This window comes from Calidris pugnax, unplaced genomic scaffold (genome assembly GCF_001431845.1).
Source record: "Calidris pugnax isolate Ruff unplaced genomic scaffold, ASM143184v1 scaffold355, whole genome shotgun sequence".
In the NCBI taxonomy this organism is placed as follows: domain Eukaryota; kingdom Metazoa; phylum Chordata; class Aves; order Charadriiformes; family Scolopacidae; genus Calidris; species Calidris pugnax.
In genome coordinates, this window is record NW_015091108.1 from 49,378 (window position 1) to 66,152 (window position 16,775).

At 45.6% G+C, this 16,775-nt stretch overlaps 1 protein-coding gene across 1 annotated transcript in view; it reads right to left on the minus strand.

Annotated features, from left to right (window-relative positions):
• Positions 1 to 2,000: 2,000 nt before the first annotated feature.
• EIF4G3 (eukaryotic translation initiation factor 4 gamma, 3) overlaps positions 2,001 to 16,775 on the minus strand; it is a 118,047-nt gene continuing 103,272 nt past the window's right edge. Inside the window, 8 exon segments of the mRNA XM_014958028.1 lie at positions 2,001 to 2,964; positions 4,324 to 4,470; positions 6,547 to 6,628; positions 7,808 to 7,954; positions 8,950 to 9,048; positions 10,874 to 10,955; positions 11,886 to 12,011; positions 14,221 to 14,393. Of these exon segments, the coding sequence (XP_014813514.1) occupies positions 2,783 to 2,964; positions 4,324 to 4,470; positions 6,547 to 6,628; positions 7,808 to 7,954; positions 8,950 to 9,048; positions 10,874 to 10,955; positions 11,886 to 12,011; positions 14,221 to 14,393 (1,038 nt within the window). The 3' untranslated portion in view covers positions 2,001 to 2,782.

Below are 16,775 nucleotides of genomic sequence, written 5' to 3' on the forward strand. Positions count from 1 at the left end.
TCGAAGGCCATCGATAAACAAATCACAGTCCTTTGCTTGGCAGGGCTCTGGTGTCCCACACTCACGTTCCCAGCAGGCTCTGACACTGCCCATCCTTCCAGGGGGAAATCCATCAGGTGCACACACCAACTTGGCAAATATTTGGCCTCGTTTACATACAAACCCGCATCCATTTAATCCAACTATTGAACTGTTACAAACGATCACGTACCCACTCACATTCTGGCTGAAAAAAAAAGGCTTTGGTGAGAAGAGGACCCGCAGGACCTTCTGTGGAAGTTTAACAAACGCACCTTGAGACCTGTGGGGCAGGGGTTTCCGTGTGGATCAGCCTTTTGGAGATCTCCAGCGCGCCCGTCGCCAACCCGCGGGGCCGGGAAGGGAAGCGGCTGAGGACGAGGAGTCGCTGGATGTTGTACAAGCAGATACATACATATGCATATATTAAAGGTGAGAATATTTTTTTTTTTCCTTTTTTTTTTTTTTTAACAAAACAGAGAAAAGTGTTTTATTGTTACTAAAAAAAAAAAAAAAAACCAAACCCAACAAACAATGCTCTAGTGTTTTAGGCCATGGATTCTCTAGCTCAGATTCATGGCGTGGAACACGTTAACAGGGAAAGTGTCTCGTGGACATCTCCCCTCTGGCCACAACCAGGCACCCTCCTCCCTTCCCCTTGGTGATCAAATAACATCCTTATGCAAGTACAGCAATTGTTTACATGTAAAAGTAAGATTAGGAAAGTATTTAATGTATTTGTAGCCTTTTTTTTTTTTCCTTGTTTTTCCTTTTTTTTTTTTTTTTAAAAAAAAAAAGAAGTGATTTAGCAGCTGGAAAGTAAAAGACAGCATCATGTGAGCAGCTCGTGCTGCAGAGACCACCAGCAAACGCTCCACAGGTTACTCGTGGTCCAGGGACCACAGTTCACAAACTACATTTTCCTTTAGGGCTTCACAAACTTTGCAGACTGTGTTACGGTAGATGCTTCTTCACAGTGAGAGCCAGCAGGTCATCTTTGGTTGTTGAAGAGAGACACACAAGAGACTTAACGCGCTCGGCAGCAGCTCAGTTTGGAGGGCTGCGTGGCAGCGGGGGGCGGCCGAGGTCCCTTTGGGCGCGCAAGAAACACGCGCTCCGACTGCACCGCAAAGCGACCGCCGTGAATCTCTACCCGGCTGCACTCGGGCTTCGGGCACCATCACGGGGTGGGAAGAGCATGGCAGAGCTTGTTCCACCTCTCCACTCCTGCAGGGCGCTTTCGTTTCCCCCCGCAGGGGTCTGTGGATCCTCAGGCACAGGAAGGCAACTGGCGGAGGCGAAGGGCGGTGGCAGAAGCTGGGTGACAACAGAGGCACGAGCCACGGCGAAGGGCTGGCGGGTCTCTCCTCGAGCGGCTGCGACCTCCACAGCGACCAGGGTCCCCAAGTCCCCAGGACGACGCCACCAATCCAAGTCACACCAGAGACACCGAGCAGGGATGGGGCGCCAAACGCCCCCGAGGTCATCTCCCAGCCTGGACACAACTGGGAACCAACCACACCTACAGCGTGGAGCAGCCCAACCAGCTGCTCAGCGGCCATTAAGTTCTCTCTGCAGAAAAGGTCTCCCAAGCAGCAACCCCCTTTTTTTTTTTTAAAAAAAAAACCTCTTTTTTTTTTTTTTGAAAAACAACAATTGCTCTCACCCCTCTTTTTTGGTAGACACACAGACATACACACACTATATGTACACAATTTGGAACCGAGGACCTACGCAATGACAAGGAAGCCAGCACCGCTCAGAGATGGTGCACACATTCAGCAGCTGTCAAAGGAGAAGTCGTTTTACTTTCTTTTAAACTTGCAATGTTTGTCTTTATTTTGTTCTTTATATTTTGAAAGTGAAAAGAAATAGTATTGAGTCAATTTCTTTTTTTCTTTTTTTTTTTTTTTTTAAATATTTGTTCTATGTATTTACAAGCCTTAAAGTTGCTCTAAAGGTTCTGAAAGTATCACTAGTACTTTTTTTTCCCCAGGGTAGCACTGTTTTGAATGAGTTATTTTCGGAGCACTCTGGTCCGCAGCGGTTTTCTCAAATGCATTTCCTTCCGTTCCAAGGTTATGTACGTTTTGATTACTATTTTCTTTTTTTTTTTTTTTAATTTCTGAAGCAAGCTGAGAGGCAGGCAGAAAAATCTGATGACAATTTAAAAAAAAATTGATCTCTTCCTCATCTAGCTTACCCCAACCCCCTTGAAAGTTTTGTCTATTTATCATGCTTTGAAACAAAAGTGAGGTGCATATGAAGGGGAGGGAAATTTATTTCTCTGCTTTTGTTCTATTATACAATTTGTTTACAGAAACTGCAAATTTAAAAATTACACTGGCATTTGCAGTCCTTAAAATAATAAATTAAAAGTTTTCAACTTTTTTTTTTTTTTTTGCTAAACAGATTTGTTTCGCTTTGTGTTTTTGTAAGCATGAGTCCTTGTTTAAAAAGAAAAGAAAAAAAAAGAAGATTAAAACAGAAAATATTTTCTATAAATAATACATGTATTTTGGTTTAGTGCTCCCGCCCTCAGGTTTGACGTTTACTTTTTTTTTTTTTTCAAGTACCTTTTTTTCCTCCATGATCACCTTTGTGTTTCTCTATTTTTACCTCTCCCACTCGTGCATGTGTGGGGGAAGGGGGGGTCTGCGCGAGAATTGGCCTTGCTGCACTGTGATTGGCGAAGACGTGAAACTTTTTAAAAAAATACTTAAACTGTTTCTTTTTTTTTTTTTCTCTCTCTGTATTTTAAGTTTCAATTATCCTCCGACTCCTCTTCGGCCTCCCGTAGCCACGTGAAGAACGCCGTGACAGATTTTAGCGCTACTCCTTTCCCGTTCTGCTCCGCCGGGTCCTTGCTGCTCTCCCACTTGTAGAAGGCATCCTCTGATATGACCTCCTCGTCGTACAGGCAATCGAAAAACATCCGCAACAAATCTGCAAGAATGGGATAAGGGCAGAGAACAGCTGTCAGCGCCGCGCAGCTCCAGTCGGGGGACAAAGACGCGGTTACGGGTAAGGGGATTAACGGGACCTTTAATGCAAGAGATGCAGATACAAGTCAAAGGAAAGGTCTGTTATTGAGTTATTGCTTCCTGGCTGGTTACACGGAGCTGAGAGGGAAAAGAGGTGCCCTCTGATGCCATTGGGATAACGCACGCTCCCCAGAAAAGGGAAAGCAGCTGGGGGAACTTATTACCTAGGGATGGGCTGGCAAACAAAATCCACCACAGCCCGTCCTCCTCCCGCTGCACTGCACACCCTGGCAGCCTGGCTCCTCTCCAACACCTGATTTTTCACAGCTCAGCAGGAGGGATAACACACAACCAGCGCCTTAAAGCTAAGGATGATCAAGTCGGGTGTTTTGGGGCACTCTGGTTTTTTGCTGTAGACTTCCCAGGAATCCCTGTTTCTTTAGCAATTCCCCACTTCTTTTCCAACAACAGTTTCCTGCAGCATCTCTGGGACAAGACTCATCACTTGTCCAGCTCTTTTTATTCCCTCCAAGTCCACAAACACCTGTGGGTGCAGCAATGCAATTACAATGCTCAGTGCTCTCACATGTCCAGGTATCATAAAATCAACAGACTATTTTTTACTGCTCTTTTTTTTCCCCTCTATTTGCACCATAGAGGTTTGTTCTTCCTTCTGCATGGCTGTTCACAGGAGCAACCAAGAGAAGAGCCAGTCTCTGGCAAAATATCTGGGGAACTGTGCTGCTCTACAAGCTGGAATCCAAACAAGCAGAAACCACCATAGACTGTTTTTTCTCATCTGCTACATAAAATTTCACTGAATTTCACTGAATTTCTAGAGTTGGTAAAATGGTAAAATGGAAATGGTAAAATTTTGTTTCCATTGTCAGGAGAAGCGCATCCTTTTCCAGACCCTATTGCTGGATTTTACTCTCACAGAAACACCTTTTCCTTAGGTTCACATCCCCAGTGCAAAGGCAACACTTACTAGGAGGCTGATCAAGTTTTAACACTGTTTTTTCTCATCTGCTACATAAAATGGTAAAATTTTGTTTCCACTGTCAGAAGAAGCATTTCTCATCCTCTTCCAGACCCTATTGCTGGATTTTACTCTCAGACTGTTTTTTCTCATCTGCTACATAAAATTTCACTGAATTTCACTGAATTTCTAGAGTTGGTAAAATGGTAAAATGGAAATGGTAAAATTTTGTTTCCATTGTCAGGAGAAGCGCATCCTTTTCCAGACCCTATTGCTGGATTTTACTCTCACAGAAACACCTTTTCCTTAGGTTCACATCCCCAGTGCAAAGGCAACACTTACTAGGAGGCTGATCAAGTTTTACTATTGATGCTTGTAGTGCATAAAGTGCTTGTAGTTCCTTCTCTGTGTCTGAGTCCAGGTACTTGAGTAAGATGGGCACCCTCTGTTTGATAACAGCAGTGTCCACTCGGAAGCTGGAAGAGTCCGCTGCGGGGAAGAGAAGAAAACAGGGTCAGCTCTGGTAGAGAGCAGCAGGGGCAGACCTCTTATCACCTTTATTTATTCAAACAGAAATCACAGACACAGGTTATGCATGGAGAGAAAAGAGGATGAGAAACAACAAGTGTTTCTGATCCATGGCTTTTTCTGGAAGCCTTGATCCTTCCAGTTCTTCCAATTCAACCAGTATCTGCAGCGACCCTGGCCCTGCCCAGCCTGCTGACACACGCAGAAGGGTTACAACCTCCCTTTGCAGCACACATCGTTGTGTTTCCACAGACAACTGAATGTCCAAAACCTGTACCATGTCTAGGGCTAAAATTTTAGTTATATAGAAGGTTTTTAGAAAAGTATACCTTTTATTTTTCCTTAAAAACGGAATCATAGAATCATAGAATCATAGAATTTCCTAGGGTGGAAGGGACCTCCAAGGGTCATCTAGTCCGACCCCCCCGCAGTCAGCAGGGACACCCCCAACTAGCCCAGGTTCCCCAGGGCCTCGTCGAGCCTCACCTTGAATATCTCCAGGGATGGGGCCTCAACCACCTCCCTGGGCAACCTGTTCCAGTGCTCCACCACCCTCACAGTGAAGAACCCTCTCCTCATCTCCAGTCTAAATCTGTTCCCCTCCAGCTTGAAGCCATTGCCCCTCGTCCTGTCACTGCAGGCCTTTCTAAACAGGTTCTCCCCAGCCTTCCTGTAGCTCCCTTCAGGTACTGGAAGGCTGCTATTAGGTCTCCCCGGAGCCTCCTCTTCTCCAGGCTGAGCAACCCCAGCTCCCTCAGCCTGTCCTCGGAGCAGAGGTGCTCCATCCCCCTGATCATCCTTGTGGCCCTCCTCTGGACCCTCTCCATCAGGTCCATGTCCTTCTTATATTGAGGGCTCCAGACCTGCACACAATACTCCAGGTGAGGTCTCACCAGAGCAGAGTAAAGTGGCAGAATCCCCTCTCTGGACCTGCTGGCAACACAGCTTTTGCAGCTCAGGATGGGATTGGCCTTCTGGCCATAAGCTGCACATTACATAGGAAATCAGGAATATATAAAAATACACATTAGCATCAGCAACATGGATAAATTATTCAGCAGCTCGTAAGTAGATCATACAAACAATTAAGTGATATTTGGAAAACAAACCCCTCAATTAGAGGCCAAGTCAAAATGTAAACCAGAAGATGTTCTGGATTGAAAACACCCCCTCGATTAGAGGCAAGGTCAAAATGTAAACCAGAAGATGTTCTGGATACCCATCAGGGAGACCCTGCTCCTGTGACACTGCACCGTTACCACTAGGGGGCATCAGGAAGGTTCTGTTCCCAGGGAGAAGACAGGGGCTGGGCTGCCTTTCCCCTCCCAGCAACACGAAGTTCAGACCATTCTTTCCACCGAGCGTGACTCTTACAGCGAAGAGCAGAACCGGGGGCTTTACAAGCACAATTTTTTTTGCCTTGCCAGATGCCAACAGTAAAGTTAAAGAAAACAAAGTCAACTGACCAGATGTTTCTGGCTGCAGCGGCTTTATTCAAGCCCTCCCCGAGGGCCTGAGGCCCACACATCTGACACAGGAACCCACCCTTTCCTCCATTTCCAGCCGATGCTGTACATTCAAGTAATCCACATAAACCCTCTTTCCAAAATTGGAACTTTGGACGTAATAAAAGAGGGCAGAGATGCAGGCTGGCTTCTCTTCTGCAACCCACACTTCCAACTCACACGTGGAAACCTGCGATGGTAGAGCGCCCACGCGTCCTTGCTGCCACAGGAGTGGAAACACTAATTATCTTAATAATGTCTACTGCATCTCCACCTTCACTAGAAAAATCAATGAATAATCTGATGTTACTGGGAGTCATGTGAAACACGCTCACACGAGGTCACTGGGACACACCAGAGCCTCGAGACCACCCCAGCCAGGCAAGTGGACGTCCCACTCTCGAGTGCTAGAATTGAATCAGGTGTGATAAAAATAGAGCCTCAGGAGAGGGAAAAGCGATATAAACCTGAAAATGGAAAATAATTCTTTGCATGTTTGGTTTGTATGATGTTTGCATTGCAAGTTACTCACCTATAATAGCTGCTTTACAAACTGCTGTCATTAAAGCTCTAAGGAATGTAGGTGAACTCATCTGGCTTTCATCTAGATTAGCCTGAAATCAAGAGTAAATGGACCGGTTAAAAACATGCCGCTGCACGAGAGCGACCGTTTCCAAACTCCACCGCTCAATTTGGCAGCAAGTTCGAGTTCAGCCAAAGCTGCAGTGGTGGAAATCCAAAAACTCCTCAAAAACTCCACTTTCCCATTCCCTTCTTGAAACTAGCTGGGGTACATCAACATGCAACACCAGTTCTCAGGCCATCAATACACCCTTTAACTACTCCCACAACTCATCATTTGTCTCCAGAAACAAGCCAAACCAACAATGCTTGCCTTTCACAATGCCCTTATACATTTTTCTAAGAGTTTTAGGCTTTTCCAACCAATTTTATAGCGTGCTCCTTGGGTGGAGATTTGTTTGCTTTGTAGAAGAAATGCAGAGAATGGCTCTGTGACTTGTCCAAGACTATAAAGAGCCCGTGGGTGTCCCCAGATTTTCAGCGCTGCTTTCGTTCCGCTCTCCGCTTCTCTAACGGCAGGAGAAAAAAATGCCATTTCTAACACATTGCTCCAGCAAGAGAAATAACTGAAGTGAAGCTGGCCACGATTTAGCTGTAAAGCACAGACCTAAATGAATCAGGTTGGGTATAATTTCAGACACCAGATGAAATATCTGGCTTAAAGGATGCAGCCGGAGATAAAGGGCAAAAGATCAGTGGGTTGACAGGGCTTTTTTTTTTTTTCCCTTTTCCTTTATTTTCTTTTACAGCTACTGGTCCAATGCACTGGGAAAGGTACACGTGTGCTCAGTGACTGCCCAGGATTTTGCAGCACGGCAGGGGGAATTTGGTAGGTCACGTTGCAAAAAGCCACGAGAAGCTTTTATCTCATATTTTGGGAAGAAAGAACGTAGTGATGTGCTCTCTCTAAAATGTAATAAGTACCCAGAAATGGTATTTTCAGAGTAAAAAAGCCCACAGTATTTAAAAGGCAGTTCCACAGTTGTATGTTAAGGTGGCTAAAATTCTTTCTTCCTAAAGCTTACGTTGAAATAACCAACTGGTTATATTTTAGATTTTAATTCTTTGGACTTGTTGATTGCACAGACCAAATCATCTTTGTGTCCCTGTGCCTAGGGAGAAGCCTGCAGAAATGCTCCTTTAGATGAGGAAAATATTTATGAAAGCAGTTAAGGAACCGTATGCAGGGAGGGTGAAAACAGTCTTTGTACCTCTACCCAGTCAAAGATTTGTTCATCATTCGCCTTGTCCTCAACAATGAGTTTTTCCAGCTGCTTGTTCAGCTCTTCCGCAGAGAGTTCTTTCTCTGAAAGTGCTTCTGAGGAACTGGAACAGTCGGACTCCGTGAAGTCCAACTTCTGCAACATCAGAAGAGATGATGAGAATTAGTTAAATACACCTTCCTAAGCTGAATTACAGCAAACTGAGGGAGGAGCCTACGCTTCATTCTGCTTCCTGACATCTTTCAACTGTTAATTTATCATTATACTGATTTATATACTTTCTCTGCTCCAAAGATTCGAAAGCATTACACAAATGTGTGGGAACTACGTTATCCAGCAAAAACAACCCCAGCATCTCAGAGCAACTCCAGCCCTGCACAATACCAGTGTGCACAAAATAAAGTGCCTGTTGCTCAACAGAAACGATGGGGAGCTGGAATGCAATTACCAGAGCTGGCACTCGCTCAAAGAAATTGCAGCTAATGCCCCAATTCACTGCAAAATGCGACTGAGGATCTACAGTCCCCTCCCTGAGCCCCAGGCCTCGGTAATCCGTGTCATTTCCTGCAGCGTGGCACTTCCCAAGTGCTAAAACAGGGCAGTGGGTCACTCAGAGCTCCAAGGGGAGACCTCCAAAGGGATACCTCCAAGGGGAGACCTCCAAGGGGAGACCTCCAAAGGGAGACCTCCAAAGGGAGACCTCCAGCTCCTTCCTCAGGAACACCACCAGAAGAGCTGCAAGGTGCCCTCCCAGAGACCTGGCTCCTCTCGGCTGTGAACCCCCTGGCATAATAACTCAAGGTGGGATGAGTGAAAAATTGCTCTAATTTATTCTGGCCCTCCTACAGATGGTCTGTCCTTGCTGCAAAGCTTGTTCTTGAGTTCTTTCCCCCCAGTTGGAGAACTAGATCTCTGAGAAGAAGCCAGCTGACGGGACACGTGTGCCTGGGACTGGAGGGGACACCCTCCCAGCATTTCAGAAAGGAGGTGCTGAAATAATCTTGGTGAGGGAGACACTTCACTGCACGTCCCATGCCAACTATACACAAGAATGGGATGGAAGAGGATAAACAAACCAAAAATCAGTGTGCCAAAATCATTGATGAAGCAGACGCTGGCTCTGAACTCACTTGTTCCGTGAGAAAGGTATGTACATCCTCCCCTTCGGGTAAGTAGTCCTTCCAACTGAGGCCAGACTCCCTCCATAAGGCTCCCACTTTCTTATGGCTCTAAAACACAAACAGTTTGTTCCTTTTAAAGACCGGAGAGACAAGCAGGGGAGTTTACACGAGCCGGAGTGGTGCAGCTGTGTCGGGAGAAATAAAGAACCGTTCAGCCACCAAACACGATGGATGCCTCGCGACGGAGTGAAAACGCCTGGAGATCCCCGTGCAAGAGAAATCACACACGCAGCCCCGCCACGGGTCAGACGCCACGGTGATGGGGAAGAAACAAAGCATAAGGTGACACGTGGGGGTTTGCAACAACTTCAGCCAGAGATTGCCTACCAAAGGTGAGACATCCGAACAAGGCGGTTTCCCCCGGCCGTGACACAACTGGCAGTTAAATGACTCTGACTCTTCTCCTGACTCTGCCATTAACTGACTCCGTGACTCACTCTCCCCCTGCCTTGACATTAAGGCACTGGCAAATTAGCTGCTTTTAGAAAATAATTATTTACACGGCTCCGTTCCGTGCAGAGACCAAGCCTCAAATTCAGGTGCTTAATACCAAGTTCCCTTTTCAATTCCTAGAATTTATGGCAAACCTTGAGAAAAGCGCCTTTGCAGCACACACAGTTCAACTCTGCATCCTCTGACGTCACGCTGACTTTTTGCCATCCTGCCTCAGATGGCACTTACACAATTCTGACGAGGAGAAAAACCACTACTAACAACCAGCTCTTTTCACCCAAATGCTTTGCCAAAACTTTTACCCCGTAGCACCCGCACGAGGGAGATGACTGCGTAGCCTGAGTTAAGCGCTAGTAAAAGCAGCCTGATTTTGAGTTTACAGAAGAGATTACAATTTCAAGTTTAAAGCAGATCGTTAAAAGCTAATTGTGCATGGTTCCTGCTCCGATTCATCAGGATCTGCATTAACAACATCTGATGTTACATTGAAATACCCGAGTCCAAGTATTGGCCTGGATGAGATCGAATCAGAAAACTGTGGCAGAAAGCGAAACCCAAGGCTGTGCTTCAACCCCCAGAGCACAGCAGCTTTTCTTTCAGGGAACAGAGAAAAATAAATGGAAGCCGACTGTCCAAACAAGCATAAGACTGAAATAAATAAATACAAAGTCACTATTTGCACTGCTAGACTGAAACACTCCTGGAACATTCAACCTTATTTGAATGCATGCTTTATAAAAAAAAAAAAAAGAAAAAGAAAAAGGCAAGTGAGGTATTTTACAGGGTTTAAAATAGACACTACTCAAAGTGCAGTATTTAGCTGGATTTAAAAAAAAAAAAAAAAAAGACAAAAATGGAGACAGAGTTATAGGGAAACCACCAAACTGTTGGGACACACAACTGTGAAATGTGTAAGAGAGCTCTAGAAGATACAGGGTGAAAAGGTGTCACTACCCCTAGTGATGGGTGAATCTTAAAAGAGTTGGCAGGTTTAGTTTGGATAAGCCCCCAGAAGTCTGAGAGGCCATCTGAAGCTTATCCGAACCCCCAGAACCTCTCCGGTCTGCAAGAAGAGCTCTCTCGCAAGACTCCCGGCACTTGCTGCTTCTGGTCAGCCCAGAAATACCTTGAGAATGTCCCTCTTGCAGTATTTCAGCACTCTAAGCTTCTGCAAGAAGCCAGGTGCAAAGGTACCTGCAAAAGGGAAAAGCCATGAGAAGAAAAAAAGGTTAACTCAACTTTTTGGGAACCTCGTAAAGCTTGGTTTGAAACTGGGGATGGAAGAGGCAGGTTTGCTGGGTTAACTGGACTGGCTGGCCCATCCCTAAATATCTGCAATGTGGGAAATGTGTGGGTTTCCTGCACGGACGCACGCGCTGCACCAGGCTCCTGTCTCCCCACGGGACGCCCCGACACTTACCATTTGTTTGCATAGAAGGTGCAAGATTTCAGCAAGCAAGACGCCGGCTCTTCCCACAGGAAGCAAAGGTTTGCTAAATTCTCTAGAATGAAAAAAAAAAAAAACCAACCACATATATTTTTACCCTTATAATTTGAATCCGGAATGCGAGGCAAGGGGTAGTGATCTGACTGAGGCAGGAAATCACCTTTAACTTCTGCCAGGGATAAAGGATTTGATCCAGCCAGCACTGCCCATAAAGGACTTCAGTGATGTAACACGCTTGCCACAACAGGGCTAATTACAAAGACTTAATTTTTATATATTATAAAATCCACTAATTTTTGTGGGATGCTGCATTCAGATAGCAGGACCCTTTTTTTGGGGGGAAAAAAAGCTGTTACTCTCTTAATACACTACTTACAGGAAAAGGGAACCATTCTCAGACAGCAGGACCCTTTTTTTTGGGGAAAAAAACCTGTTACTTTCTTAATACACTACTTACAGGAAAAGGGAACCATTCAAACAGCTTTTAGTTAATCCCCAAATATATAAGGGCAGGTACAAAACAGAGAAACTCTGGTGCTGGAAGCAGGTTCCAGTCCCTCAGTGAGGTTTTGTGCCCGTGTTTAGGGCAATGCCCAGGTGGTTGGTGGTGATTGCACTGAGACATAACAACTCCTGTGTGATACCTCCCTCTCTTCAGTTCTCAGCGTGCTCTCAAATCACTCCCACTGCACAACATTGGGGTGGTTTTAGCTCGGCTGAAGCAAACAGGACTGAGGTAGATTTATGGACACTTCCACCCCTGAATAGTGACTATGGAGCAGTGAGCTCCCTTCCCACCACAGCCTCTGGTCGGTGCGAGCCCCGAAGGGTGCACGGGGAGCCTTTAATCAGCTCCTGCAAGAAGCTGAGCCTCTAACACTCCCCCTCTTTTATCTGCTGATGGGAACCACGCTGTGAAAACACCACAGCACAGCCAGGCAGAGAGCTCGGCTCACCAACATGGAAAGAGAAGAGAATTGCTTACTGTATAAGTTCTCTCATAGAGATTCCTCCTTCTTTTAACATGGGGGTCACCAACTCAGCTAGGTACAACCAAATATGGGGTATATCTATGGCCATGTCGTCTGCCATCTCCAAGGTATCTGAAAAACTTTCAAAGAAGAAGGGAAAAATGTCAAATGTTAAATACAGTTTGAGACTTTTCCTGCAGAGCTAATCTGCGCTTTAAAAATATTTTAGTACAGAAATGAGGGGCAAATCAAGGAGCAAAACGAGGAGCAAATCGAGCAGCAAAGAAATTCACAAAGGCAACAAAAAGCCCTATTTCCAACTTATGCTTTCAGTGCTTCAGAGCTGCCAGGGGTGAATTTCTCTACGCAATAACATGGGGAGTATGTGGAGAAGGGATCGCCGTGCATAAAACCAGCAATACATCCAGGAAAGCTCCATTTACAATAGTTCCTACAGCTTAGTAACAAATTGTTTGTTAACTGTAAAATCTGTAAAAGTAAAGAAAGCACTTTTGTCTGTAAATACAAAACATCTAATAAATGGAGCCTTCTTAAAAAAATCCAAACATCTAGAGAAGGGGCTTAATAATACCAGAATTCCAAATGTAAGGTAATCAGCAAAATGCCTGCAAGTGTGCAAAACAACACATGAAAGGAGTTCAATACACCGGAGGGAGGGCTCCATTCAGAACAGAAACGTGACAGGACAGACCACAAAAATCACTCCCCAACTCTGGGTACAGTTTCCAGAATCACTCAAAACTCCTCTTTCCGACAAAAGCCTTGTAGGTGGCTTCGCTTCCCCTGCCTGGTACAAGATGATCATTTTTCCAGCTCTCCTGCCAGTTTTCATCATGATTCATTTCTCCCTGAAAATCTTGAGAATTCTGGGGGCTGGTTTAGTGACTATAAATGCATATTTTCTCTTGTGCATCAAACCCAGAAACCATCTCCTTTGCTTTGTTCTTTATTTACTCTGCTACTAGTCCAACCTAGGTGTATCCAAGCGTTTCTGCTAGAAATTGGTTCCCTGTTGTGTCTCTCCAGAGCTGCACTGTGACCAGCACTCAGCCCATAACCCCTAATTACACAGCAATTTGTCTTGCGTGAATGAGTATAGTGGTTTTCCGTGTTCTTCTCATGCTCTTGCTGAACACCACTTGCCCTTTCATCATCTTCAGGAGCCGTTTCACTTTGTTTATGCCACATTCAGGCTTATTTCATCAAGACCCTACTTATTTTGGCATCACAACTACTTATCCACACTCCAGGAAACACCGGAATGGCTTTAATCACAATCCATTATGGAAATGTATCACTTCAAACGAGTCGTTTTGACCATCAGTGACTGTGTGGACACGGACAAGTGCACTCCCTGTGGATATGTATCTTTTTTTACTGCTGTTCCATGCAGTTTTGAAGTCAGGCTGCCCAAAGTTTTCCTGTGAGCTACTGGATTGCACCACGATGACATTCACTGCCAGGCAGGGGCGCAGGGAGATCCCCATGGGAGCGGTCAGTGGTACCACGATGAGGTATGATGCAAATAAAAGCAGCAAGATGGGGCTAACGACCTAGAAACTCAGTCTCTGAAAGCATCGTTCCATCTGCTGGCTGCTTCTCGTGGTCATCCCTGTTGTAACCATCCTGTGAGGATTGATCTGTGCTGGGAACTTCCCTGGGAACATGGATCCTTCTAAAGCTGGACACCAGCTCAAATCCAGGCTGGGAACACCAAACCCAGAGAGCTGGAATGAACCAGTAGCCAAAACTCAGATCTTCTGGGGAAGGTCTAATCCATCTGATACGGCATCGGGTGTGTGTTCTCCTTCTCAGCCCCTTGAGGACACGTCTGCTCCTTAAAATTGAGTTGTCCTGTGAAATGACATCGCGTGGGTGAAGGCTGTTTTCCCAGTGGGAGAGTGGCTGCGGCCCTGGGGACACACAGGACTTCAGGCTACATGGTTTCCAGGCATTAATGTCACCTGAAGGGTTTTTCACTTCTTCCTCCTCTTTTAATCGTATTCGGTGATTTGCCAAAAGGCAAACATTGACAAATGCATCACAAACCAGAAATCTAAACACGCACATTTAAATAGACACCTACATATTTGCTTGGAAATAAATACTTGCATACACACAAAAATATTTACATTCACTAAGGCACCTGAAATACTTAAAACTATATCACAATAATTATAAACAGACCCAGGTGGCAATACTTCAAAATGGATGTGTGGAGAAGGCAGGGAACCAGAGCAAGGTGGGAATCGTTCCTCTCCAACACAAAGTGTTCGTTTGCAACAAACAATCAAGGAAAATATCAGTTTCTGGGCGCGGAATACAAACCCCTTGAAGAAATCCTGCTTGCTCAGCTTTCCCGCCTGCACCAGCTGATGCAGTAACTGGCCCATGTGATCCCGGGTGATCTGACTCCTCTCCAGCGTCGACTCCACTCCCACCCGCACGAAAACGGGCAGCAGGTTCTGGGCACTCAGCTCCTCCACGCACTGCATCGCCTCCTGCTCAAACGACACACGGGGTCACTCACCTCGACCAAAAATAGCAAAAAACGGGGCAGAAAAAGATTTTCTACTATAAGATAGTACCTGCTACATGGGATTTTTTTGATGGCGAATCAAAAACCCACTAGCTTTGGGGTTTTTTTTATTGGAAATGAGTATTTAGTGAAGCTGCCAGGCAAAGGTGCTGAACTAGGCTCTGGAACCTCACCACAAATCACCACTGAGATGGCAACTGAACAATTTATTATTTGCTGAGAATTTATGCCACGCAGGCAACAGAATTTTTAAAATACACAATCACACTCCAGGGTACAGTTCGGCTGCTCAGTGAAAGGACAGGAATTGTCTTCTGGATGCCACCAAAATGCCTATTATTTCATCAAATACCAAGCCAGGCCAAAAAGAGGACATTAGGTTAGATTCATTGCTGATCTGATCTGGCACAGAAATGCCCGTGTTACAAACCCACACCATACAAAGAAGCAGAAAATCAGTGAGGAGCATTTGAGGACCATTTCCTCTTTATAAAGCTTCTGCTTTCTGGCATGTGCGTTCTGTAACCCAAGCAGATAAAACACCCTCGGAGACTTTCAGAGAAGTGCTCGATGTCACACTTCAGAAATCTCCACTGTCATCAGCTCAGATCTTCACTGACCTTCTAGGTTCAGCCCAAGGGATCTCAACGGGGCTCCCTGACTAAAGACATTTGCTCTTTGTCTTAGGTTGTGCTGTTACTTATCAAGAACTGGCAGCCACAGATGCATTTCTGCAGCCCCCCAACGTCTTTTTTCTGCAGGTCAAAAGCCTGGAGGTCCCAAAACATGCTCGGGTCAGAGCTCTTCCATCAGACGTGCCTGACGGGTCCCTGAGTCTCCAGGACAGACACATGCTGCTGGTCGACTCTGCTGTCACTAGATGCTGCACACACAGCTCAGCAGCTTGAATTTATAGTCAGGGTAAATACTGAAGGCTAAACTAATGACAAATGGCTATTCCTCTGCTGTACACGACATTAACACACTCATACATGGCTTTATTATAGAATCACATGTCTCCAGGACAGACGGGTACACATGCTGCTGGTCGACTCTGCTGTCACTAGATGCTGCACACACAGCTCAGCAGCTTGAATTTATAGTCAGGGTAAATACTGGAGACTAAACTAATGAGAAATGGCTATTCCTCTGCTGTACACGACATTAACACACTCATACATGGCTTTATTATAGAATCATAGAATGGTTTGGGTTGGAAGGACCTTAAAGCCCATCCAGTGCCACCCCCTGCCCTGGGCAGGGACACCTCCCACCACACCAGGTCCCTCCAAGCCCCCTCCAACCTGCCCTTGAACCCCTCCAGGGATGGGGCAGCCACAGCTTCTCGGGGCAACCTGGGCCAGGCTCTCACCACCCTCACAGCCAGTAATTCCTTCCCCACATCTCAGCTCAATCTCCCCTCTTTTAGTGTCAAACCATTATCCCTTGTCCTGTTGTTCCACTCCCTGATCCAGAGTCCCTCCCCATCTCTCCTGTAAGGCCCCCTTTAGGTACTGGAATTAATGTGAGTTTAAGCTGAATTAGTCAGAAGCTGCGCTGCATGCTGCATTTGAGAAGCAATGAGAATTTACAGCTCTCAAGTAACAAACTGCCTCCATCCGATGTACTTGTTTAACCAGAGATGTGCTTGTTGAACACAATTCCACTCTATTTCCATCCAGCCAGAAAAAATGTCACTGTATTTGCAGGCAGAGGAGCTGAAGCAGCCCCTTCGTCCCAGCCACCCAGGGCTGAGGCTCTGAAGTCTATTGCAAGAAGAAAAAGGGACTGGAGACTCCTCCGTTACCCAGCCCCAATGTCCCCAACTCCTCCTGCTGAGACCCGCCAGGCCAGCACGCTGGGGACAGGGCCAATCAAAGGGTATTTTTATTCCCTCCCAACCAGGATTTAATAATTTCTCCTGATAACTAGATGTGAACCCAAAATAATCCATCTTAAGAATATTCCCCTTTCCGATTTTAACTGGAAGCCCTATGAAATACAAGCAGCAGCTCTGCTTTTGGGGTGCCAAACCAGGAACTCCCCAGTGCTGCCATTTCAAACCTGGCAGGTTTTTAAAATTTATTTCAGCAAAAGATCATCCCAATCAGCTTTGCAGCAAACGTAACACTTCATGCAAACTCCCTGGACAAGCTAAAAACCCATTTACAAGGGAAACAAAATTTCAACCTTTAACTAGGAAGTGATGACAGCTGCTCAGTAATTTTCAATGTTTATTAAAAATACTCCGGAGTGGTTTGTTCAATATTTAGTATTGCTTTATCTGCCTCCAGATCAGAACAGCACATGCTTTGATAACTGAATGAAAACCTTGGTTTATTTT